At 48.0% G+C, this 27,284-nt stretch overlaps 1 protein-coding gene across 7 annotated transcripts in view; it reads right to left on the bottom strand.

Moving 5' to 3' along the window:
• RAD54L2 (RAD54 like 2 (S. cerevisiae)) overlaps positions 1 to 27,284 on the bottom strand; it is a 147,289-nt gene that overhangs the window by 23,063 nt on the left and 96,942 nt on the right. For 2 of the 7 annotated variants that reach the window (XM_021718547.1, XM_021718551.1), the window contains exons 1-2: positions 7,637 to 7,743; positions 4,430 to 4,721 (exon numbers count right to left, since the gene is read on the bottom strand). In XM_021718547.1, the coding sequence (XP_021574222.1) occupies positions 4,430 to 4,687 (258 nt within the window). In that variant the 5' untranslated portion in view covers positions 4,688 to 4,721; positions 7,637 to 7,743. Of the gene's footprint in view, positions 1 to 4,429; positions 4,722 to 6,600; positions 6,870 to 7,593; positions 7,750 to 15,259; positions 16,428 to 19,010; positions 19,104 to 20,888; positions 20,979 to 22,480; positions 22,681 to 25,753; positions 25,951 to 26,480; positions 26,654 to 27,074; positions 27,281 to 27,284 lie in introns of those variants that run through there. The other 5 variants (XM_008070000.2, XM_021718546.1, XM_021718548.1 and 2 more) reach the window with 5 other exon arrangements.

The following is a 27,284-nucleotide window of genomic DNA, read 5'->3' as shown; positions in this document are numbered from 1 at the left end:
TTTCTAGACCTGTCCCACACAATTAATCTCTACAGAGCAAAAGCCTGCACTTCACCTGGCAGAAAATAATCATGGAGTAATTGGGTAGGAGATAGCCTGGGCCAGCCTGGAAACATCAGCCCAGCCTGCATTCTCACTGCCCTTGTTGAGGTCAATCCTGGGAAATCCTACTCCCTCACCCCTTCCCAGGTTCTATTTAACCTAAGTACCTCCAGGGAGGGCATCATCCACACACACACTGAGGGGAAAGAGAGTAAGGCACAGGCCTAAGTGAAAAATCTCACTAGCCTCAGTCCCTGCAGACTTGGTGGCTTTAGGCCTTGACTTTCATTGGATTAAGGAAAAAAGGGAACTTCAGTTGAGTTCTACTAAAGGCAGAACTCAAAATGCCATCAATTCCCCCATCCACACCATCCCTAGGGCCAAGATAGTGGACATATGCTGAAAATACAGCCTATCTCAGTCAGGTAAACCGAACTGTGAAGCCACACCCCTCTTATTTCAGCCAGCCTCCCCACTGCGGCAAGCAGGCAAATTGCTTAAGCCCCAAACGCAGTAGGAGAGGTGGTGGTGGCAGAGAGTGCAGCAGGAGGCAGGGGTAGCCTGGTCCACAGGCCAGAGCTAGCCAGGATCAAGTGAGGTGCTCAGGATCCTCCCAGCTTCTTCCTTCCCCAACCCTGAAGGTTCCCAGAGGGGCCAGGCCCAGAGGGAAGGCTAAAGTAACTTTTCAAAACCCCAGCACCAACCTCAGAAGCAGGGATGAGAACAGAGCAGTTTTTCTAGCCAAGACCCTTCCCAGCTATGAAAGGGCAGTGTGGACCAGTGTGTGTTGTGGAGAGGAAGGGCAGATCTGTGACTGATATCCACCTACACCTGACCCTTGTCTCTGAAGGTACCATGAAGAAACAGCCTGCACTTCATGAATACTAGGCCCAAAGGATGGGGAGAGCACCTATGAGTAACTGCTAGTCTGTCTACTTCCAGACAAACTCCTTCCTCCCTTCCTGACCCCCATCTATGCCAAGACCTTCAAGGATGGGGGATTAAATCCTTCCTCCTGCCTCACAGGAAGCACTCACTCAGACCTTATAGCCTATTTCCAAACAGGACTCCAGGACAAAGGGCTGAAGCATATTAGATGCTGCTTGAGCTATGAAAGGGTCCGTAGAAATAGCCACTGTCCTGCCTTGGTGGTAGTAGTACCTTTTCTTGTGCCACTTCCTGGGTTCACACCCAGACCAGGTAGGGCCTCCCTGGTCCTTTCTCAGAGGCCAGCCATCCCCCTATCCAGCTGAGGCCATGAAGTGGCATGGCTAGGGGCAGCATTCAAATCCAGGTGGCACCTCTAACCTGGTTACTCACTGCTCCACTTACAGGGCCTGAAACAGACCCATTTCCTCCCCACACTCACAGAGAAGCAGATCTTGGCCCTGTTGTGCTGGGATGGGAAGGAAGCAATGGGGATGGAACACTCAACAAGTCAGCCTATACCCTGTTTTTCTCTGAGGACAGAACATGCAAGGCCTCATGCTGCATAATGTTGGTAGAGGCAATCTAGGAAGCAGAAGGTTTGGGTTCTCAGCCTACCCTAGGACCAAGATGCGGCCTCTCGCCTAGGTTCCCATCTGATACTCTGAGAGATCGTGAGGGCTGGGCTACTTGGTTCTCAAGGTACCCCAGTACCCAGTATAGAGCCTGGCACAGATCAGGAGTTCAAATATTTGTTGAATAAAACCAAAAAAGTGTGACATCAGTACCTCACTTCTGCTACCTAAATCTCAGTTTTCCCTTCCATAACAGCAGTGAGGACCTGGAGACCTCAGGTCCTTACAGACCAAACAGTCTGTGAAAATCATGAGCTTCCGAAGCCTGGGGGTTCATAGTTCCCTAAACCTATTGCAATCGCTGCCAGGCAGAGAATGCACTGCTCAGCTCCCAGAGTAGGTAGGGGCCTGAGTGTCCCTGAGCCATCCCAGGTGCCAGAGTGTGACCTAGCTCTGAATGGGAACACAGGTGTCTTCTGGAGTAACTCAGGACTGGGAAGGGCAGGATCGTAGGGGCCACCTTGACCTGATCATTTATCCTCTGGGCTGACCAGATGTCCACAGCTCGGCTAAGGGTCTAAGTCTACTTGCTTGATCTCTCAGCACATGTTCATATGAGTGTTTTTTCCACCTTTTTATGTTATTAAGTATCTGTTGAGGGCTAGCTGCAGGGGTGAATGTCTCACATATATAATTTCCTTAACCCTTGTCAGCCTATCTATGAAGCAGGTATTTTACCACTACTCTGAAGATGAGGAAACAGAGGCTCAGAAAGGTTATGTGATATGCCTAAGATCACACAAGACAAAATCAGAACGCAGGACTACTAGCCTCAAAGCTCTGCTCTCAAGCCACAGTCTCCCAGATTGGCACCCAAGTCAGACTATGCCTAGCCAACCTTAGACTCCCAGAGCCTACTCTGTGGGGTTCACCACATCTCTTGGAAAGCAGCATGATGGTCTGCCTGAAGGCAGTGGTTAAGTCAGATGACCATGGGAAGAGTACCCCATGGAAGGTTCTTCCCTGGACCAATCTCTAGCACTGACTCTTCCCTGGACCAATCTCTAGCACTGACCACAGGGTACCCTGCTGCCTTGGCCCTTTCCAATCTAGGAATTAGCACTCCCAACCCAAGGGGCAACATGTTAATTCTAGAACAGGTAGACATGCCAATAAGAGAAGAGGTAGCTACAAGGACTCTCCTCCTTCCCACTGGGACCTTGCAGAAGGCTTCGCTTGGGCCAGGTATGGAAAGAGGGACACGAGCTCACACAACAGACCTTTGTAGGAGTGGGGTCAGGCATCTAGTCTAGTCCCACAGTCCACTGCCTGCCTCATCCCACTCAGGACCCAGTGCTCATCACTGCAGTTTGTGACACCTCCAGACCATGTGACTGCAAAACTTCTAACAATGTCTACTCACCCCTCAACCAGCCCATATCACTTCTAACCTGGCCCAGCCCAATCTCTCTGATGGCTTCCCTGCCTCATCTCCATCCTTCCTCCACTTGACCTTCAGTTAGCTTCCCAAAATAAAGGTGGCAAATTATACTACACCTTTCCTCTCAACCTGCTGTGCCTCCCTACTACCTGGCCTAGCAAACTCTTCCACCATTCTCCACCCACCACATGTCCACTGGCCACACTTCTCCTGTTATCCCATGTCTCCAGGTCCTGTTTCCTCATAGTTTCCTTAGCCAAGTGGCTCTTTCAGAACAGAGCAAAAGTCTATTCATGTGTGAAAGTCCAGCTAAAATCCACCTCTTCTCTGAGCCTACCTGGAAGACTTGTGGCATCTTCCCCAAGTCCACAGTTCGAAGTTCTGTGGACATCAAGCACAGTGCTAGTTAGAGAACCACTTCTGTGGGGCTTGACGTGGCAACCACACAGAGCTTCCTGAGGGCAGGGCCAGGTCTGATTCATCTCCTGAGTGCAGATTTAGAGCAAAACTTGGCACAAAGAAGGAATCAGCACACCCTGTTTCAACTGAGTGTCCCAGTAAAGCCTGGTCAGCAGACATTGGGTTGGCTGTAAGACTTGTTCACTTGAGCTCTCTAGGCAAGGAAATTAGAGCTGAGAATTCCAAATGTTTGGTTTAACATGGCTTGGTATTGGAGGCTGAAGAACCCTTGGCAAAGCTCCCAGCCCATCCAGCTGTGGGCAGCATCACCCCATAGCATGGCAGGAGGCTACATTGGCAAGCCCTGACTCACCATAGGCTGTATGCACAACCAGACGCCCACAGGGTGCTAGTAATGCTGGGTTAGTCTCTGGCCCAGTATCTTAGAAATTCTAAGCAGCTCATCTGGCTCCACTAGCCCCTAGGCCCTCTTTTAACCAGGCAGCTGGAGGTCTAAGGAAACACTGTAACACTGGATGGGGGGGGAGCATCAGAATGGCTTAAGAGGTGAGACTGTAACCCTGGGGGCTGCCCTCTCAGCCCTACTGCCACAGCTGGAGAGGTGAGAGAGGGAAAGAACAGAAACAAGAAGATGTAACCCCAGAGAGTAGGCAGAATCTGAATGGACTAATCTTAGAGTGCTGGTCCCAAATGTAAATGGAAGGAGGAATGGCAGGAAGTAGAGGCAGGGGACCAAAGTTCTGGCAAAAGCTAGAGACTCACAGTAATATGGTCCACTAGCTTCATAAATCCATGAGTAGCCATGAGCAAGGGGAACCAGACCTGGGCAAATAGAAAGTCGACAAACAGATGACCGAACAGAAAACCAGGCTAATACAAAAGGGGCTTCAAGTTCACAGGGAAAGGGTCTGCAGAGTCAGTTCAAAGATTTTTCCACCCTTTTCTCAGAAACCAAAACTGCCCTCCCCCAACAAGCCCTGGCCCAGGTCCATCCATGAGGCAGAACCCCATGGAGTCTCCTTACCACGTGGGGGTTGTCATAGTAGACAGCGATGGAGCGGAGGTTGGGGGAGACGCTGCAGCTCTCGGTGAAAAGCCGCCCAGTCTCGCCATAGGACCCCATGTGGAACTTGTAGGCCACAGTGACGTTGCGGATGGGGGGTGAGCCGGCACTCACTGACACCCCAGCTAGCAGCCCTGAGTACCCGGCAAAGGCCAGCAGCGTCAGCAGCAGTAACAGAGTCAGGCCCCCAATCAGGCCCAGTAGCAGAAGGTCCGACATGACTTTGGGCCCCCCACACCGCACCCCAAGGCAGCTGCAAAGGAGACAGAAGGGAGAGGAGGCTGAAAGCCTGCTCTGACCAATGTGCCCACCTGCCCGCCAACCAGTTCTGGCCCAACCTCAGCCCTGCCTTGGGTACTCTGACCCAGGAGGGGGAGGGGCCACAGGTGTTTACACATACAGTGACCTAGAAGGGAGCTACAAAGGATGACTGAAGCCACAAGCCTCTTTATTTCTTAATCACAGTCGTTGAAGCTGAGCAGTTCTGCCTGTTACACCTGGGGAAACTGAGTCATAGAGGGGCATAGGAGTGAGTCAGCCAGGGACTCCTGCCCTGATCAGCCTACCCTGAGAGGGGCCAGACACCAGCCAGCCTGTCTTTCTCTTACACTGTGTCTTCCTTCCCACAGTTGAGCCACACTGCCAGCCCAGTCTCCCAAGCCTCATGAACTACTGCCACAGGGAGGACAGCAAACACTTCTTAACAAACAAGGAAACTATGAGGAACAAAACCCCCATGGAAAATGTGCCTCAGGAAGAGAATTTCATAGGAAACTCTCCTTTGTTAAGTACATCTGGCCTGCTGGGACCTTTCTATCCAGCAAGCTCACCCATCCAGAACCAGACAAAAGACCAGAGCAAAACAGTCTAGGCAGCCAGAACAAAGTCCAGCACTAAGCTTCCCAGACTTGAATCACCAATGTTAACAAAACTTATCCCACTTTTCCAGTCCACGGAAGATTAGAAACAGTAAGAAGAGGAAAAGGTTGCTCAAAGCAAAGACACACAAAAGGAAGAAGTAACAGTTACCCAAAGGGGGAACAGGAGCTATACAAGAGCAGGTCCAGGAACACAACAGAGGCCAGTGTGTGAGCGATTCAAGGTAGACCGCGTAGACCACCAGGGAGCTTGGAGCCAGAGGCCTAACCTTTTTACATAGAAGGCTTGACCTGAGTTGCCTAGAGAAGACTGTTTAGAGAAGAAAGGAAACATGCAAACCACTGGGAAAACATTTGTACTCCAATTATTTTAAATTAATATTTAAAATTTTAAAGGTTTTGGAGCTAAAAAGCCAATGCTGCAGCCTTGTGAAAAGCTTAGCCCTATGGAATTATTTGTTCCCTGTGGATTTGGGGTGTTAACATTTTATGCTAAAAATTTGTCTTTGGAGTCAATGAGCACACAGTGTTTGCTTCACAAAGGCACAAACTTTGTTGTCAGGACACTGAGGTGCCCCCCACTGGTCTTCTCACCCACCTGTGCTCCTACCATCAGTATCTCTCCTGTCCTACTCATCTTGTCTCCAGTTAGTTTCATTCCTGTTTTCTTTTATGATAATGATGATAAATATTTCACTGAACAACTTACTATGTGCCAGGCCTTGTGTAAATGTTGAAACACGGCTACCTTATTAATCCTCAAAACAATCCAACAAGGCAGGTATAAATCAGGATACAAGTGACTGGAGGTTAAGAGACTTGCCCAAGGTCACACAGATATTAAACAGAGTCACCTGGACCAAAACGCAGGCAACAGGAATCCAAACAGTCTGACTCCAGACCCCATTTTCCTTTTTTCTCTCCTCCCTGTTGGCTGACTTCCAGAAAGGCCCCAGCATTTAATCCACATTAGACCTCTCTAAACCCAAGGTTGAAAAACTCTCAGCACTAGGCCACCACTTGCCTTGGGGTTGACAAGCCCTCACTCTGACCTATCGTCTTTCTTGCACTTTCTATCCCCTCAAGGGAACTCAGTGCCCACCTTTCTTTTCTTCTCATCTCCCAAACCGCTCGGAAAGAGGGAAAAATGCACCTGTGGGCCCCAGACCTTTGGTCAACACGGGGAGGAGGAAAGGCAATATGAATTTCCCCCATACCCAAGAGAAAAGGAAAGAGAAGAGCTGTGAAGCTCACCTGAAATGCCAGGCTCACTTTTAGCAACTCGTGGCATCCAGTGTGGCAGGGAACAAGCGCTCCAGTGCTGGGAGCTGAAAGGAAGTCACTCCAGTCCAGGAAACAATCACTGAGCCGGGCACCATGCCCCGACTACTCCCTTTTCAGGGAAAGCCCACCGGGGCCTCTACAAGCACCTTCCACCCCCCTTTCTTAAACCCCTTGGGAGAAATCAGAAGCCAAGCCCGGTCTCACAACCTCAGGGCTCCTCGCTAGGGCCCTGCTCATTCCCTCTTTCCGGAGGGATCCGGGCACCACCCCCGGCGCCGAGACAGCCGCTGCCGCTGACCTGGAGCAGGCCGTGCCTCTCGGGCCTCGGTTTCCCCTCCAGTCAGGGGCCCGGGATGGACGCCTCCGGCCGGGAGCAGGCGAGCGTTCCGGCGGGCTGCCCCTCCCCGGCTTCCCGGAGCCGCTCACGTGCGCCGCAGCGGAAGGCGGGGCCCTTAAAGGGACCCCGCCACCGCTAAACTTCGGCGCTAACGGGGAGCGGGAAGATCGCGACCGGGAGGGGCCGGCGCGGGGTAGAGGAGCGCCGCCGCCCACTCTCGGATTTCAGCCTCTGCTCACCCCGAGCCTCGCCTGTTTATTCAGCGCCCTTCTTTTCGTCCAAGACCTCAAGGAGCCCCACGCACCTCCGGGACTCAAGGGACGTTAAAGTTTGCAGCTCGAGCTGGGAGGCGCGGCGGTGGGAAACGGGGCGGGGTTAAAACGCTACTCCTGCCTGTCCGCCCCTCCCCCCCGTTCCACTGCCCGGGGGCGTGCCCTGCTCCAGCGGCTGAGGCAGGGGACAGCCCAGGACCGTAGGGACTGGCCCAAGGTCGAGTCCAGGCCCTCGGACTCGGCCGAGACCAGCTGTGGGCGAGACAAACTGCAAAGAGCGGCCTGGGCTGCAGGGGTCACCGAGGAGACGCGGGGAGATCTGAGAGCGCGCCAGGGCGGACGGGGTCCCCAGGCCCACGCCCCGGCGGCGATGCCTCTCCTCTAGGCCGGCCCTCACCTCAGCAGCCGCCCGCAGCGGACGCCGATCCGCGCAGGCGGCTCCGGGTTAGGTCGTGGGGCGTCGCGCGCGCCCGCCGCGCACGCTCGCTCCGCCCCCTCTCGCGGCGGGACGTGGCCGTGGGCGCGTGCGCGCGGGACCCGGAGGGCGGAGGCCTGCCCCACCCCGTCTCCTTGGCAACGGGCTTGCGCCAATCCCCCGGAGCTAGCTGGGCGGAACTCACCGCGTACCTTCCCTTCTAACTATGCGGTTGCTGAGGTGACTTAGCAACATCCCAGAGCTACAGGTTGGCAGGAGCACCACAAAGACTACCCGGCCGCAGGCGCGGGAAGGGAAGTCTGCCCAGTGGCCCGCAGTAGAGGGCCAGTCTGGGGTCCAGGAAGCTGGGGCCGCTGGGCGTGCGTACAGGTTAGGGAGGCGCAGCACAGTAGAATCAGGCTCTGGCATCTGTACCACCCTTAGTCCTGCCACTTTCTCTCACTGAGGCTTCGCAACAGACCCGGGAACGAAGTAAGGTATAGCTGAGGAAGCTGAAGCCCAATCTTGAGATCAAGGAAGAAGCTGGTAGGTCCAACCTCTGGACAGTGCAAATGTCTGCTTCCCGCCTCCACCCACCCACCCACGCCCCTTCCGTCAGCCCAATGGTGATTCATCCAACGTTTATTGAGTATCTTTCCCTGCCAGGACGGTTCTAGGAGCCGGGGATACTGAGTGAATAAAACCAAGGCTTTGCCCTCCTGGAGTTCACATTCCGGGAAAATGCCCCTTTCCAGGCTCCTCCCTCAGTGCCCTGAATGTGGCTGAGGGAGACTGGTCTAGTCTTCTGGTTTAGCGATAATTTAAGTAACTCCCAAGTCAAGTGTAAGCTCCCTGGTGATCAGTTAAATCTAAAGCACTTATTTCTTTTTCCTTTTTTTTTGAGTTGGAGTCTCACTCTGTCGCCCATGCTAAGGGGGCAGTTGCACGCTCACAGCCACCACCAGCTCCACTTGCTGGGCGCAGGCGATCCTCCCGTCTCAAGTCTTCCATGTAGCTGGGACTACGGGCGTGTGCCGCCACACCCCGTTAATTTTTATTTATTTATTGTAGAGAGGAGGTCTCACCATGTTGCCCAGGTTGGTCTCGAACCCGTGGGCTCAGCCAATCCTCTCGCCTCTGCCTTCCAAAGTACTGGACTTACAGGCATGAGCCACCCGCACCCAGCTGAGCACTTACTTCTGAAGACCTACAGACTACAAAGCATTCTGGTAGGGACCCAAAGATAAAACCCTGCCCTCCTGAAAATCCCAGACTTTTGGTGGAAGGTGGGGAAAGTGACAACTATGCTGGATGAAGAGCCATCTTGGTCTCCTGACAATGACTGATGTTTGGAAAGGAGATTGCTCTGATGGGGATGCCAGGAAAGTGGTGGAAGAAAAAGTCAGCAGTTATGGGGTGGTTCATCTTCTTGTGAATTGCAAAGGGCAGGCTGGGCACACGGAAGCAGTCATAATCCCAGCTTCTCTTCCCTCTGCTTCACATTCTTCCTTCTACAGTTAGGAAAGATTGAACCTCGTCCTTGGAGCCAAACCTGTCCCAGACTTCTGGGCAGACTGGTAGAATGGGCAGCTGGCCCCTCACAGGCACTCAAGGCTGAGCCAATGCAGGTTGCAGCAGTTCTGTTTTACCCGTGAACATCAGTCACATGATCAAACTCTCGGGTGCCCCCAGCAGGTGGGCTATACACTTGGAAGCATTTCTTGTGACACAAGAAGGAGCTGTGGCACTGGTTCAGAGACAGTCTGTGCCTGCAAGGTTACACAGTCAGTTCTCTGCTTCTCAGAAGTTGATGAGCTTCTCCCAGGATGTCATTATATGGCTGTTCATTCCTCATTTTGTTCTTTCTGCTAAAACATCAGAGTTCAGCATGAGTTTCAGGAACTTCAGCACCTCTGTTGTGGAAGGAGAGTCTGCCAGTGAATGGGACTGCAGGCCATCAGCCTGCCAGGCTTCATTTCAGGCTGCTTCCAACAGTGCCAAGCACTACCTTTGGCAGGACCCCTGCAAGGCCACAGTTGGCCACCAGAAGGCAGTAGCCTAGTTTGCAAGGTTCTTTCTTCACCACACCCTCCCTAATCACCCTCCAGCCCCGTCCTTGTAACAGTTCTGAGGAGACCCTCTCACCTAAGTCATCAGCCCCACCCACCCTCCATTCCCAATCCTGTCTCCTAACAGCATGTATTCTCCTATCATAAGCCAGACTTGGCCCGTGTCTCCTCTTGCCCTCCCCTGTCCCAGGAATCCCCATAGAGGCTCTTTAATTCTCCATCCTCCCTTGTAAATTCCCAGGGACTGTTTCCCCAAGGCTCCACCCCTTAAAGAAATTAAACTTAGGGAGCTAGAGTGGACTGTCCCTTCTTTTCCCCCAACCCCTCACATTCCAAAGCCCTTGTTTGCTCTCTATATTCCAGTGGCTAGATCCCCTAACTCAGATGACAACTAGAGAACACACATGTGGTATAAGAATACTCTGCAAACACTGCCACCTGCCAATCTGACACACCATCTCTCATCCTCTATAGGTGCTGGGCTCAATCCCCAGCCATCACAGTCTAGTCTGGGCTTCCCCTGTAGGACTTGCCATGGCTGCGAACCAGCTAGCCTTAAACCACCCTAAGTCAGCTTTTTTGTTCCTCCTAGAGCCTGGAAATGCATTCTACTCCAGGTGAGCAAAAGCAGAAAAAGCCTAGTGAATCCTGCTACAACAAAGAGCCTAACAGCAGTCTTCTCTCTGTTCCCACCTATCTCACCCCTCAAGTGCTATCTCAGAGCATTTATTCCAAGTTTTATATCCTTTCACCACAAGCCAAACAGCTATTCAGACAATCTCTTGATCAAACAATGCTGCTTTCTTGAGTTTAAATTTTATTTTACAAAAAGAGAAATAAAGAAAACTGATAGGCAGTTATACTGACTTACAATTGTTCTGTTTGCTTCTTTAAAAAAGTGACATGAAACACAGGTAAAAATAAATACGTCATAGAAACAGCCAGTTGCCCAGTCTCTGGGGCAGGAGCACCTGCCCTATTGAGAGAGGAGGGAAGCCCGTGATCACACCAGCAGCTGGATAACCCAGCTACGGATGCTCCTCAAAACCAGGTGCGGGTCTCAGGCCTCAGGAAAGAAGACAGAAAACCAAAGCCAGGTGCCAGGTCCCTGGGGCCACCTCATCATCCCCCACTCCTCCAGGCAGTAGTATGGCCTTAGTGGTTATCCATTGCAACCCCCTCAACCCACCTGGACCCTTTACCCCTGACCTCTCTGAAGAGGGTACAAGAAAAAAAAACCTGTCTTGGGCAGGCTAGGGGGATTCTTCTGGTGAGTCCCCAGCCCACCCTGAGTAACACAACCAGATAACAGTCATTTTACACCTTGGCGCATAAAAGCACATGCATGTACACACTCTCACACGTACAAACACACACACACACACACACCTGGGCTGAGCTCTCTTCCAGGGAAGGTCCTGGGTCAGGTCACAGTATGAGGTCCCCTCTCTTCTGAATAACATCCCAGTAGTGGTAGCAGAGAGTATTTAAACCTCCCAAGCCCTCTGCATTGCAGACTCCACAGCCTGCCTGGCTGCCCTTCCCCAACGCACTAGATTACTATATCAAATAGACCTGCCAGAGGGAAAGATGCAGACTCAGGTCCCTGAAGAGCAAAAAAGTTGGACACTGCCTACTTAGGAAGTTCATGGTTGTAAAACTCGGTTATTCATAAAAGGCCTAGGGCCAAGCTAGTAGCACAGAAAAGACTTTTAAGGGGGTCACAGCGAAACAAACAGGGCAGAAGAGTGGTAGGAGGGGAACTCTCCTTTCTTCATTGTAGCAGAAAAGGTGACCAATAGAGAGCACAGCATTCTCAGACAGGCCTTGAGGTGGTGATTTCTTGGGCACAGTCAGCAGAGGGCCAGAATATCTTCTGGAGGTCTTTGGGAGGAAGAATGACTTCTCTTAGGAGTTTTTGTGGAGGAATGGCCACTTAGCTCAGTGCACAGAAGGCCATGGCTCAGACAGGAGAGACTAGTCTTCTGGGAAATTGAAACGAAGTAGGAAGGAGGAGGTCATATCCAGAAACATTAGTAACAAGGAATGTAAAGCCCCCAGAAGACCTTCCCCATGGGATGAGACTCAATTTTAGAGAAATGCCAAACTTCAACAGACTAACACAGAGGGCCTTTCTCTGCTGACAGCTTTAGGAGTGCCGGTCCTACCCAGACCATTTAAGTTTGGTATTTCTACCAATCAGCAAAACTTTACCCCAGCTCTTTGCTTCATGCCCCTGGAGTGGGAAATTTCATTTTTAGTTGTGTATTACAAGTATGGAGAGACTTTACACACTAATTCCTAGGGAAGAGAGTTCCAAGGATCAGACAGAGTTAAATCAGGAGGAGATGAGATAAGAGGCTTAAGAAGCACGCACAACTCAAAGGAGTAAGGACTTCGCAGATAACCAATCTAAAGAAAATTATCTGACCCAACATGGTTCACTTACTTCCTTTCTTAAATAGCTACTATGTCCCTGTTTAATTTTTATCTACAAATTTATTAAGAAAAGGATATCAACATCACTACAAATGGTAATCCTGAATCAAGTAGTACTATGTTCCCCAGGCTGACGTGAGCTAAACCAGATGAATGGGGCTTGAGAGGCTCTTGAAAACATTCCATGGAAGACGATAGTGAGGGAAAAATATCTAAGCATTTCCTGCCATCCTTCTCCTCACCAGCCTTCCACATTCAGGCCTAGATGGTAGGTGGAAGAGTATCCGATCAAAGAAACTATAAAACATGGTTCTTAGGCTCTGAGACATTTCCTGCTTCCCTCACAAACATGCTCATGTTTGGTGTGCATGCACATCTGCCTAACTAGCACACATAAAGAGACTAGAAAAGTCAGAGAAGTGTTTCAAGTTCATTTAAAAAAGAAAAAAAAAACCTATGGAACTGGTAGCACTCCCATTTCTTATGATCCCAACCCACTCCTCTACACATTAGAAGCTGCACATATCAGAGAAAGCCTTCTCTAGTCAGGTCATCCTCCCAGAATTACAGCCTCTGCTGAAGTGAAGCAAGACCAACCCTGGAACCACTGGGTAGAGAGCAGACATGTGCTGCCTCTGAGAATACCCATTTACTTCCTGCCATCTTCAAAAGCCCATCCCTCTAGTAATTGATTTCAGTTCCCCGCTGGGATGGTTTTCTAGACTCTCAGAGCCTATTACAGTGATTTCCTAGAAGTGAATACAGAAATACCCCTTTCCCCTGACAACACGCATGCACATGCACACATGTGCGTGCATGTGCATGCGCGCGCGTATACACACACACACACACACACACACACACACACACACACACACACACACACATCTCTGGGACCCCAGTGTCCCAGGGCTTGAGAAGCATCAGTATAAGCCAGGCTCTGAGCGTGTTCTACAAACTGGAGATTCAGACTAGCTCACTACTACTGCACCAGCCCCAACCTGATAGCCCACTACAACTGAGTCCCTTCACCATTCATTCTTGGGATGCATCTAAAAGAGAAAGCACTGGTTGGAACTGCTATTCTTAAATTACTAAAATAATTTGCATAGCTAAATTGTAGATCTAAGGCTTCTATGAGTAGAAGAGTTAAGTGTCTGGCAGGGTGCTTATGAAAACAGCTCCTTAAGTTCCACTTTTGGTGTTATTGGACAGCACACAAACTCACATGGACACACACACCCCATCAGCCATGTCCTTGTCTCTTCTCTGGAGGCAATACCCTAGAGTCAGTGAAGGCCCTCCAACAATGGAAACAGGTTGAACAGAAGAGCTGCAGGAGCTACGACTGGGATGAACTGACTAAGCAGTCTCCTGGCTTGGGAAGAGGCAGGTGCAGCAGCTGCCCAGTCAGAGGAAGCCACGAATAGGTGGTAAAGCTCTAAAGCTAGACAAAGTTTGTTCATCGTAAATAACTGTCTGGCAGAGTCATGGGGTAGGGGTAACACACCAATAGGAAGACAGCCAGTGTTTACGTTTAAGGACTAGATGCCCCTCCCCTGGCATGGGCAACAAGAAAGGCGAGACCCAGAAAGACTGATGTGGTCTTTGAAGACAAAGCCAGACTTGGAGCTTCTACAGAGAAAAGGCTTCTCCATGATCCTTCAAAGATGGAGGCAGCAGACACCAGGCCCACATTGGTCACTTGATAGGCTAGGGAAGCCAAGACATTTCCTAACAAGAAATTCATTCCCTCAACCTGCAGCCACCTATCCACAGCTTCACTATTTGGCATAGAGAGCTGGCCTCTAAGGTCATCCCAGGAGGACACAGCTCCAAATTTCAGTCCCTTACTTCCCAACAGCAAACTCTATGATCCCAACTTTCAATCTCTATGGAATGAGTGTCACCCCCACTAACTATCCAGTCTCAGAATTCCCTGATCTTCCTGAGAGGCCATCTCTCAAAAACATAGTTGTTTAATCTAAACCTTGGTCAAAGCTAACTTTCTTTACCCTAATCAATTTATCATCCACCCAGGATTTTTTTTTCACCAGTGGCTATGGGGTCTGGGATATCTTTAAGTTCCTCTTTCTATCTCTTACCCTCCTTACCCCTAATCTCCCTTCCCCACTCCCAAAAAACAAGACACACAAAAAGTCCAAATAATAAATAATTGCCCATAAGAAATAAATTAACATGGAGCTCTCTAATGGGGAAGGAAAGGAACAGGAAACACCACCAGGATAGGCAGCTGGGGTTCAGTAATACCCTGGTGAAAAATGTTTTTTTCTAGCCACAACTCCATGACCTCTCACTCACACATTGCAGTGCTTCTCCCTCCCAGACTCTGCACACAGACAACCTCCCACTCTGGCAAGGGAGATCTGCTCAGAGACAGCCACTGGGGTAAGAGACAGAGATTGGTAATGCCCATTTTCTCTCATGATTGCCTCCGAATTCTCAAACAAACGTGGCTCTGAAAACTAGGGACTTGAGTTAGCGGGGCCTTCTCTTCACCCAACTAGAAGGAAACTTGTGATTTCCATGGCTGTTCTCCTGGGCTCACCCTGATGTTCACACTAATAGTTGCCACGAACCACCGCACTCTGATTTTCATTTAAAAAAAGATAAATTCATTTTTGTTTCCCCCTTAGTTCTTCCCTCCCTCCCTCCCCTCCCACTTTCACCCCTGCTCTATTACATACATGTACATACATACATGAACATACACACACATACTCACAAACACACATACCTGGTCAGCTTCCTTCCCACCCCCTAAAAAGACCCCCAACTCACATGAGATCTCAGTGTTCTCCCCTGCCCACCCTCCTTTTCTCACTCATCCTACCTCCCTCCCTTCCTCTCCCCAGGCCAAGCTAAGTCACCCAGTAAGGCAGCGCTCTTGGGAGATAATTTCCCAAAGACAGAAATGGGATGTGAGCTTCTACACAGAGATGGGCTAGCAAGCAAGCAGACAGCATAAGCAAGGCAGGAAGGAAGAGAGGCAGGCCGCCCTGCCCCTCCACCCCTGTTTTGGGTCCCTGATTTCCTGCTATTACCGCTCTATTGGTTTTTTGTTTTGTTTTTTATGTCTCTTGTTAAACACCAACAGAGCCCTGCCACTATGGCCAACCACCCTTCTTTGTCCTCTTCCTTTTCCTTCCTGCCAAGTGCCCAAAATTCTCAGAAAGCTCAAATCACTGCCTTCCAGCTTGGTGGGCAACCTGCTGGGGGCCCCAAGTGAGGTGGGGAGGGGCTCCCCAGTTATTTCCCAGTGACCTCTATCACATCATCGTCCTTATCCTCGTCATCATTGGAGCTGAAACCCACCTCGGCAACCTCATGAGAGTCAAATGGAGGCACCTGGGACCGGAGGAGGCCACCAGCTGGGTAGCCTGCATGTGGGGACATGTAACCTGGGTAGATAGACATGCCCCGCGAAAGGTTGCTGGGCAAGACAGGGGAAGGAAAAGGCGCAAACATCCTCGGCTCAGACAGGAGTGGCTGTGAGAATGGGAGTGAATAGCTGGGTAGTATCCCTGGCACAGAGGGGTTGAGCATGAAGGAGGGGTTGCTGGCAGTGACTGAGGTAGCCGTGGAAGAGGAACTGACGGGGCCTGCTGGCACCAGAGGGTCAGTAGTCACTGGAAACACCAGGCGGGCATCTGCCAGCAAATTGGACAGCTGGTAGTAGGAGGGGGTACTGCCCATAAACAGGGAGTTCTCCCCAGCTTGGGAGTTGAAGGGGGTGGTGAGGTTATGGTTTAAGGAGACAGGTGGCATGGCAAACCCGCCAGAGACTGGATACCCGTGTTCATATGGCTGCACGGGGGCTGGCAGATGACCCTTCCTGGACCGCCGGCGGGCTGACTCCTGGGCAGCAGGTGGTGTGGCCAACTTTCGCTTGTGGCCCCTTAAGTCCAGCACTGGGTGCCTGTCACTACAGGGCTGGCCAGTTGCCAAGAGGGAACTACTGAGGCAGTGACTTCCAAGTCGAGGCTCAGTTCCAAGAGCTGTCCCAGGAATGGCACTGCTGTCCACAAGTTGGGCTGGGGGACCAGGCAGGGCGGCATTGGTGCTTGGGGAGCTCTGACGGGATTCCCGGGCAGCAGCCACATCTGCATACTGCTGAAGCTCACTGATGATCTCCGGGCTGTCAGGAGAGACCGGCCTGGCCAGCCCCTCAGGGTCGGGAGCTTTGGGTGATGAGGCACTGTGTCTACCGTTGCTTGTGGACTCACGAGAAGACCCCTGGGAACCTGGGGACAAAACAAAGGTAACTGAGAACCAGATGGCCAGGGAGAAAAGGGTACAGAGGAAAGTTCTGTTTTTAAAAATCCTGCCCTGTGGTCCCCAAAATTCTAATAGTCTGATCTGAACAACATCACCCAACCAAACTTTTCCAGTCACAAAGAAAGAAATCCTTTGATGCTAGAGATAAGTCTATCCATGACAAAGCATGTAACTTTTCTGTATCCCAGTTCCCCAATCTGTAAAATTCTACCAAGGAGAATTCTATGAGATAACAGATATGACTCGTTAAGAGATCATTCTTAAGAACTAGTCAGGGCCAGCACGGTGGCTCACGCCTATAATCCCAGCACTTTGGGAGGCCGAGGTGAGAGGATTGCCTGAGCTCACAGGTTTGAGACCAACCCGGACAACTTGGTGAGACCTCATCTCTACAATAAATCAAAAAATTAGGTGGACATGGTGACACATGCTGTAGTTCCAGCTACTTGGAAGGTTGAGGTGGAAGGATCACCTGAGCCCAGCAGGTTGAGGGCTGTGGTAGCCATGAGTGTGCCACTGCACTCCAGCTGTGTTACAGAGTGAGACTCCAACTCAAAAAAAAAAAAAGAACTAGTCAGGCTTTTTTCTGGGAGTAAGAGACAAGGGTAAGAAAAAGGAAAATTGGCTGGGCATGGGAGCTCACGCCTATAATCCAAGTACTTTGGGCGGTCAAGGTGAGAGGATTGCCTGAGCCCATGGGTTCGAGACAAACCTGGGTAACTTAGTGAGACCTCATCTCTACAATAAATCAAAAAATTAGCCAGGCATAATGGCGCATGCCTTTAGTTCCAGTTACTTGGAAGCCTGAGGCAGAAGGATTGCCTGAGCCCAGTAGGTCAAGGCTGCAGTGGCCATGAGTGTGCCACTGCACTCCAGCATGAGCTACAAAGTAGTGAGACTGACAAAAAAAGAAAGAAAAAAGAAAATAAGCTAAAAAATAGTTCATTCTGGTTTAAAGACAAAACAGAATCTGTAGCTAAGAAAGACAACTGGGACACCTGGGAAATCTGAATATGACCCAAATACTAGGTAATTGTTAACCTTTTTTTAAAAAGTGGAATAATGGTATTGTAGCTAGGAAGAGAATGTCCTTAATCTTATGAGATGAATGTTGAAGTATTTAGGGATAAATGACATGATGTCTCCAACTTACAAATGCCTCAAATAAGAGAAAGAGAGGGACAGACAGAAGAAGGTTTATGAACACTAACAATCATTGGATCTAGTGCAGGGTATATGGATGCTCTTGGTGCTGCTTTTCTAATTTGTCTATATGTATGAAAATTTTAAATTTCCATAGTAAAAAGCTGGGAATAAGAGAAGTCTGGCTTTCATATCTCAGTAACAGGAGGATAAATAAGTACCATTCCCACTGATAGGAACCTGGCAAGAGTTCCCAACATTGTTACTGTGCCACACACACACCCTTTGACCTGGCAATCCCACTTTTAAGAATGTATCCTAGGGATATATCCACACATTTGTGAAAAAGCAGTGTCAGCAGTGGTGGAGTAATAATATAAATGACTGGGCACAGTGGCTCATGCCTATAATCCCAGCACTTTGGGAGATGGAGGCGAGAGGATTGCCTGAGCCCAGGGGTTTGAGACCAGCCTGGGCAACTTGTCAAGACTTCATCTCTATAATAAAACAAAAAATTAGCCAGGTGTGGTGGTGTGAGCCTGTAGTTCCAGCTACTTGGAATGCTGAAGCAGAAGGAGCACCTGAATCCAGCAGGTCAAGGCTGCAGTGGCTATAAGCATAACAGAGTGAGACTCTGACTCAAAAAATACTAATACTAATACTAATATAAATGTATGTTGACAGAGAACTAGTTAATAATACATTGTGTTATACTCCATCCTGTGTGAATCTTCAATGGGGCATACACAGAAGAAATGATAAGAATGCGTCATTACTGTTAAGTGAAAAAAGGAGTCAACAGTATATTATATAGTATGTTAGCACTTGTTTTAAAAATACACATAATATTTATATACGTATGTTATTTATACACATATATTTTTATACATACACACACACAAAACCCTGTACCATATACAGAATATCTCTGAAGAAATAAATGACAGCAGCACCTCCAGGAAGGAGCAAAGGATGGCTGGAAACATGGTGGGAGAAAAACCTACTTTTCACTTTACCCTTTAAAAAAAAAATCTTTTGAGCTGGGTGCAGTGGTTCATGCCTGTAATCCCAGCACTTTGGGAGGCAGAGGTCAGAGGATTACCTGAGCTCAGGGGTTCGAGACCAGCCTGAGCAACATGGTGAGACCTCGTCTCTACAATAAATAAAAATTAGCTGGGCATGGCAGTACATGCCTGTAGTTTTGGCTACTTGGAAGACTGAGGTGGAAGGATTGCCTAAGCCCAGCAGGTTGATGCTGGGGTGGCCATGAGTGTGCCACTGTACTCCAGCCTGGGCAACAGAGTGAGACTCCAACTCAAAAAACAAAACAAAAAATAAGTTAATCACAAACCAAACCAAAGCAAACAGATACTGTATGGGTCAATAAAAAATCAAAATCATCATACCTGAGGCAGCCATTCGACCATCTTCAGGGGCTTTTGGTTTGCCAGTTGCCCGGACAGCAAAGATCCGTCCATCGCTGGTACGGATGTACGTCCCTAAGAATAAACATGAGAAAGATAGTTAGAAGCAGACATGCAATATAGCCAACCCTGGGAAACTCCAAGCATAGGAACCATGGGCTGGAAAATAACTATAAAATTTTATCTCACACCATCTCCTAAAACCCCTGAAATGAGGATTTGAGCTAGGGATCTATAATTATTCAAAAAAGGTCCTGCCTCATAGAGCTTATTCTCTAGAGGGAGAGAGATAATTACACCAGAAAATACCGAAAAGGTTAAATGCAATGGAGAAAACAAATAGGGTGCTGTGAAAGACAGTAAGTTGGCATCCTGTATTCCCAGGAACTCTGGCCTAGGTCCTCCTCTTGATCTGGTGGAAGGAACCTTCCTCTCTCTCTTGGTAGAAGTAATCAAGAAAGACCTACATTCTGTTCCCACAAGGTACTAATTTATCTTCTCTTCAGCCTTGGATGTATCATTTAATCAATCTCCTGGAACATCAGGGCTGCCTTTAGGCTAGGAGTTGGCAAACATTTTCTTAAAAGGTTGAATAGAAATATTTTTGGCTTTATAAAGTCTCCATTACAACTCTTCAACTCTGCTGCTGTAACACAAAAACAGCTAAGAATGCCTGGCTCCAACACATCTTTATTTATGGATGCTGAAATGACAATTTCAAATAAATTTCACATCACAAAATATTACTCTAGAATTTTTTTTAACCAATTGAAAATGTAAAACCCGCCGGGCTCGGTGGCTCAGCCTGTAATCCCGCACTTTGGGGAGGCTGAGGTGAGTGAATTGCCTGACCCCGTGGGTTTGAGACCCGCCCGGGCAACTTGGCGAGACCTCATCTCTACAATAAATCAAAAATTAGCACGTGGTAGCGTGCGCCTGTAATTCCAGCTACTTGGAAGGCTGAGGCGGAAGGATCACTGGAGCCCAGCAGGTCGAGGTTGCGGTGGCCAGGAGCGGCCACTGCACTCCAGTCTGGGTAACAGAGTAAGACTCCAACTCAAAAAAAAGAAAAAAAAAGAAAATGTAAAACCCATCTTACCTCACAGGTACTGTAACAGGCAGCCCATGGCCCATAGAGTTTGCTGGGCCCCTGCTCTAGGCTAGGAAGAAGTCAGTAAAGGGGCTGGGTTCCAGGCTAGGAATAATCCAGTAAGGCGCAGTCTTCTCTGTGTGTCTGTGTATTTCATAGTATTTTTTCTTTGACTCTAAAAGTACTCTAACCTAACAGAGGCTAGGGCAAAATCTCCTTACTGAACAAAAAGCCTCATACAGTGATGAAACTTAGCCTAGATTTTTTTAATTCCAGCAATTTCATATCCCTCTATAAGGAGAAGCAGATTTGAACTTTTAAAACTACCACACTCAAAAAATTCTATCATGCAACTCATAAGTACACATAATACATTTCCTAGCTAGGGACCCTGACCCTGCTCCAAGCAAATAGGTAAAGATGACACAAGAACATATTTGTAGACTTGTAACCCATTCTCCAGCAGATTCCCTCCAATTTTGGTCCCGCTGTGTCTACCCGACCCATCCCAAGATTCTCCATAAAAACAATGTCAAGATACAGAAATGTGAGGACTCTAATCTTTTCTTTTAAGCCTCTGATATTTTTTGGACTCAACCCAACTCTGCCAAACTCCCAGAAATATCATTTTCTCATGCTTTTCCCAAATGTGACATCCTTATTAGATGATTCCCATGCCTCCTCTAGCTCAAGTCATGTGTGTTTATTCTGCTTCCCAGCCCAGAACTCTCAACCAAAGGCAGGAGATGGGTCCTTGGTCAGGCTCTCACCTTTTGTGCCACGGATGATGTGGATGCTCTCACCAGCATTAATTCTTGCCTGTACATCTGTGGAACTATTGAGGCCAGGAATAACAATATCTAGGAAGAACACAGATCTCAAATTTGGACTACACAGGCCTGACTGAAGGACGGAAAGAAAATGTAAATCCCACATCCACTCCAGTTCCTCACTGGTTTCTCTAAAGCCTCTCAGAGGAGGAGAGACCTAAAATCATAGAAGGTGAAACAAGCAGGATGCCTCACAATTGTCTAAACAACTGTGGAGTCTCACTCTGTCACCCAGACTGGAGTGAAAATATTGAGTTTTGCCGCTCCTGGCCACCGCAGCCTCAACCTGCTGGGCTCCGGCGATCCTTCCACCTCAGCCTTCCAAGTAGCCGGAAATACAGGCGCACGCTACCACGCCCGGCCATGAAAACAAGAACTTTGACAGAAATCTGATCATATTTCCAATCAATTTACCTTGAATTAATTAGATCATTTAATTCAAACTATTAAATAATTTGTTTTAGTTTGGGAAAAGTTTTAGTTCAAATGGTTACTTCCGTATATTTTTTTCCTCCTCCCTAAACTATGTATTATGCATCTGCTCCATATCACTTTAGGCTCCAAAAGTGGCCTCTTCTCCTTGCTGGTGTTACCCCACACCTGGAGAAGACCATTTTCAAAAATCAGCAGAGAAGTAGAATTATAAAGGGCTCTTTATCTTTTCATTCCTTTCAAAATTTTTACTTTGAAAACTCAATATTTTCACCAGGTACCATGGCTCATGCCTGTAACCCCAGCACTTTGGGAGGCGGAATCAAGAGGATTGCCTGAGCCCAGGAGTTCGAGATCAGCCTGGGCAACATGGCGAGATCTCACCTCTACAATAAATCAAAAAAATTAGCCAGGCATAATGGCGCATGCCTGTAATTACAGCTACTTGGAAGGCTGAGGCCGAAGGATTGCCTGAGCCCAGCATGCCACTGCACTCCAGCCTGGCCGACAGAGTGAGAGTCCAACTCAAAAAAAAAAAAAGATATTTTCATTAACATTTATATATAATGAATATTTCTAAATAATACAATAAAAAATAGGATCATAAAATGCCTTCCTTCCTAATCACCCTAAATCATAGAACCAGCAGCCAGGGTGGAAGGGCTGCCTTCCTCCCACCACTGCTGACCAGTCCACTATGTTCAATTTACATTAAACCCACAGATAAAGAAGCAATTTGGGTCTTCTAACTATGTATGAAGGTCACTCAGCTGACTACAGTAAGGCAGGACTTAGCACAGCTGCACCTCTGTGAGAACTTGAGTCCAAACCCTGTGTTCCAGGGACATTTCCACAATCCTCACAGTGCTCAGAATCTATGCCATCCACTACACTCAAGAAAACCCAATTCTGTGTTATTAAGATATTTCACTAGAATATAAATTCCTCAAGATGAGGGACTGCTGTCTTCTCAATTTTCATCTACAGTGCCAGCTGTACTAAGGCCTAAAATACAAGAAGTGCTTAATAAATACTTCCTGTATGGATAAAGTAATTTTAAAAAGGACAGCACCTCTGCAACAGAACCCAGGAGTGCCTACCTGTTGTGGTGACCACCTTCTGCACAAGGACTCCCGCACGCTGCAAGTAGTTGATGGGGAAGTTCATGGATGGATTTGTGCTAGAGGCAGAGCTTACACTGCCTCCCAGTGGGACATGCCGGGGCATCATGGGGATGGGTGTAGACTGTACAGGACGAACACTAGCCACAGGCTTTTCATCACCCTTCAGAGCTGGCTGCCTGTGAGAGAGACAAGGACACTAAGCGAGTTGGGCAGAGCTGATCCTACTTACCTCTCCAGACTGCCCATTTTATACCTTCAGTTGCTGCTCAGAGAAGGATCAGAAGAATCTGCAAAGTCTGGCCAACTTAAAAGGATACTAGAGGTAGAACTGAGACAGTGTGGCAGAGAAAGAGGCAGAGGGATAAAGTCTCTCAGAGTCTAAGAAGAATCAGATGTCAGTGGAATATCTTTCTGGAGAGGTAAAATGACATCTGCTTCTCTAGGATTTGAACTATCTACATTAGAAGTTAGTTCCTGTAGGGAAGTTAGGAAGCTGCTGAGATGCAACAAGAGAGGAAAAGTTCTCTAGACCACAATGTGTGCTAAGTTGAAAACTAATAGGTAGCATTTTCCCCACCCATCCAAGGAAAAACAGCCATGTAATATCACATTTTAGGTGATCTTGAAAGAGAGTCTGTCCCATCTTTAACCATCTTTACTCTCTCTCTCTTTCTCTCTGAAACAACAAATTTCAATAAGTAAGATAGACACCTCTCTCTCTGCTGCATTACTTTTCATTGCGCTCCTCTTGGCTCCTGCTTGTGCCAGCCTGCAAAGTGTCCCCCTAGTCATGATGACCACAAAAGCAACAGCAGCCAAAGTACTGTGCACAAAGCCAAGCATCTAAATGGCACAGTACTACAGCCAACCTAAGCACTGGTTGTGTCTCTTACTACCAAATGCCCAAAATGCTGCCCCACAGTCAATGGTGCATTTTTCATTGTTCACCTTCCTTTCAACTGGATATTGGTATTTTGAGAAAGCTACTCCCGATTTAAGATTTTTCAAAAAAGTCCCTGTTTGTAAACTTTCTGAAGTCTGCTTCTTCGGTCTTTGTGTCTGAGAAAGCCCCTTGGACAGGTATGTTATTCCTCATCTGAATGAAGACTGGCACACAAAAAATACTTTTACACTAATCTTCTGTTGGAACTAGTCTGCATGACTCCTTGATCACACTATTCTCAGGTTGCTGTAGGCCCTTTTGGGCAGTCCCCTGGTCCCAAGTTCCCAGTTGGGCCCCAGACATGTGCTACCTGGACTATTTTCTCAATTTCTTCCCAGGTGGCTTGGTAGGAGTTAGAGGTCCTGATCAGATATCAGTGGGACTCCTCCCAGTATCAAAGTCAGAAGGGTAACAGAAACCCAGCCCAAGCCTCATACTCTGCAAGGGCTGAGACTAGGAATTTGAGTGGGAAGTCCTCTTTACATGTACTCTCCAGGATAAGAAATCAGCAGGATCATGATACAGTTCATCAAATGCTGTGAGAAGCTGGTGCCTCCACAGAGCCAGAGCTAGGCCAGAAACAGAGCTGACACCTGCTCACGGCTCAGCATGGGTCATTTGTCTCATCTTCTCCCCACGTGGCTTTTCTCCCACTGGGGTCAGGCTTAGTCCACTCCAGATGTTTATACAGAAAGCCCAAAAAAAGAGAAAAAAACAGATGAAGGACAAGACAGGAGAACATTCCTGAAAATAGGAATTCTGGGGAATAGTATCTTAGAAAATGACACAGAAATAAAAAGTCTAAGAACTTTGAAAAAGAACTACTTTTTCTTTTGAAATGGGTTCTTCACTATGTTGCCCAGGATGGTCTCCAACTTATGGCTTCAAGTGATCCTCCTACCTCAGCCTCCCAAGTAACTAGGACTACCAGAGTTCGCCACCATGGGTAACAGAGTGACTTTCTACTTGAAAGAAATTTCAGGTCGAGCTCGGTGGCTCAGCCTGTAATCCCAGCACTTTGGGAGGCTAAGGCGAGAGGATTGCCTAAGTCCACAGGTTCGAGACCAGCCCAGGAAACTTGGTGAGACCTCATCTCTACAATAAAATCAAAAATTAGCTGGGTGTGGTAGCATGCGTCTGTAGTTCCAGCTACTTGGAAGACTGAGGTGGAAGGATCACCAGAGCCCAGCAGGTCGACGTTGGGGTGACTGTGAGTGTGCTACTGCACTCCAGCCTAGGAGACAGAGTGAGACTCCAACTCAAAAAAAAAGAAAGTAATTTCAATTTGCTACACAAAAAGTAGCAAATTCACTCATAAAAAATCAGTGTCATATGTAAAATATTACATGGCTTCATTTCCTTTAGAATCTCATTTGGAAAGTTGGGTTTTTTTTATTGTTTCTGGTTTTAAAATAGAGATGGGGTATCACTATATTGCCCAGGCTGGTCTTGAACCCCTGGGCTCAGCGAACCTCCTGCCTTAGCTTCCCAAAGGGCTGGGATTACAGGCATGAGCCACTGCACCCATCTGCAAGTTTTGTGTTTTTTTTTGTTTTGGTTTAACATGAGAATTTTAATAAGAAAAAAATTTAAAATCTGTTCCCCTCAAATAAAATAATTATTTTTAATTCAAGATAATCAAATAATTTAAAAATGCAAACCACTCAGTCAGGCAGCTGATCTGGTCCATAAGTGGTGGGTGAGAGCTGTGAGGCACTGTCTTGGAAAAAAAAATAACAACACAGATAACTGTTCCATAATATCTTACAAAGAGCCTCTCTGCTTAGCAGCTGGTTTCTATTCTGTTCATATTCTGAACAGTTCTAGAAGTTGTACTCAAGAAAGATTTTTTTTTTGCTCCAAATCATAGCACAGCCACAGAATGAAATCCCATTAGGAGCAGTAGAACTCCCTGACTGCAATTCAAGACCCAGAAAGAACATGGCTTTCACCCTTCAATATCACTGTTAAATGAGACCTAGGATCATGGTGCTAGGGGTAGGTGCACCTGTGTGGATGGTCTGGGCTTCTGTGTTTTGGGAAGCTGTATCCCATAGGTCCAGAAGGACTCTCCTGAGTCACAAGACCAGCAGCTCATTTTTCCAGCCAAGGCAGTCAAAACCAGAGGCACTTAAAACACCAGGGCTACTAAACTGCTTTGGCACCTCACAATAGAGCAGAATCTGTGAGTTCACAGCAGCCAAACAGCAAGCTGTAGACTCTCCCTTTGTTTAAAAAGAAACCAGTTGAAAGGTGTTTGGGCCAGGCCTGGCCTAGCAGCAGACCTTCCCCTTTCAGAAACTCACCAGTTTCTCTGACTGAAGGCAGGGATGCTGGTCAGGCTCTGGTCACTGGCAGGGTAATACTGCGCATATGATGGGCGAGTATAGGGGACTGATGTGCGTTTGTCTTCCTCGTAGCTTTTCTTTGCTGCTTTTTTCTCAGCCTTGGTCAGCTTATGATCTTTTCGGTTAAGGAGCAATGACTCATGCTCGAAAGGCTCCTGCGGACACAGGAGGATGTAGATTTAATTACCAGTCTTTGTGCCAACATGACTAATGTACAGTGAGCTTTACTTTGAACCAAGACAAGGGCTTGCTGTCTCCAGCACTGGTGAAGAACCTGGTCACAGACACAGGCAGATTTATTGTCTTTCTGTCAAAAGTATAATTCACAACTCTAACCTAATACAAGTTTTAAACAACTAAGCCTGTCTTCCATATCAAAAGAACGAGGGAGTTCAGATAATAATCAACAAACTACATTTTCAGAACTTTCCCCCTCTTTCTGGTAGGAAAACTCACACTAGTCACATTATACTATATGACTGAGCTTAGCACTCCTAGGACCAGACTAGGGGTGTGGGTGGGTAGTTGTGAACAAGGAGGGGGATTGAGTGGGGCAAGAATAAGGACTACTTGTGTCCAAGTCACTTGCATAAAGTCACCTCAGATGAAGAAAATAAGCTTGCAAGACAAGCCTATCTTGATAGAGACTACCACACCAGGGATGGTATACATACCAGGTTCTTACCTTGGTGATGAGGTGAGGGTATTTCAGACAGGCAAGTTGCAGGACTGACTCCTTGATCCCCTTTATGTTCAAGGATACTTGGGGAGCTGGCTCCTTCTCAACAAAGTGCAGTAGGTTTTCCACCTCCTTCCGGGTGAAATTCAGCATTGGATTTAGATCATCTACCACCCGATCTAGAAGGGTGAAAATATGGAGAAAGTCAGCACATGGCATAGAAGACTATAAAAAGGTAACTACAAAGGTCAGCAGAGAGAAAGGTTGTTGTGAGTGGCATAACTGTCTTTAATAACAAAAAGTTATCCCATATCTGAAAGTCAAAGACCAGGTCTGAGGCCCTGGTGAAATGGAAACATCATAGAAGAGAAACCTGCATAACTAGCTTGGCTGTTATCATTAAACCTACCTTCAACACATTGAGGTCAATCACCTTTTAAGCAATAATTTGAATCAGAATGAGATGGAAGGAAATCCTGGCTTTCTATGATTCAAAGCCTGCATGTGTTCCCACAGCCTGCTCCTCCTTTCCCACCTGGGATAGTAGAAGGATGGTCACCTGTATAAATATGCCTCTCTGGAGCCTGGAAGATGGCCCACCTGACATGCCCTGCTTGGAAATCTGACGGTCATAGATCTTCTTTTCGAGGGTATAATCAGCCACAAGGCGATAGATGTAACAGGGCTTTTTCTGGCCATAACGGTATACCCGACATACTGCCTGAGCATCATGGCAAGGGTTCCAGGAAGCATCAAACACCACCACTCGGTTGGCACCAATCAGATTCACACCTAAGCATCCAGCCCTTT

Source organism: Carlito syrichta, unplaced genomic scaffold (assembly GCF_000164805.1).
Source record: "Carlito syrichta isolate Samal-C Ts95f unplaced genomic scaffold, Tarsius_syrichta-2.0.1 Scaffold312719, whole genome shotgun sequence".
NCBI lineage: Eukaryota > Metazoa > Chordata > Mammalia > Primates > Tarsiidae > Carlito > Carlito syrichta.
The sequence above is the reverse complement of the archived record's forward strand: the minus strand, read 5'-3'. Positions and strand labels throughout refer to the sequence as shown.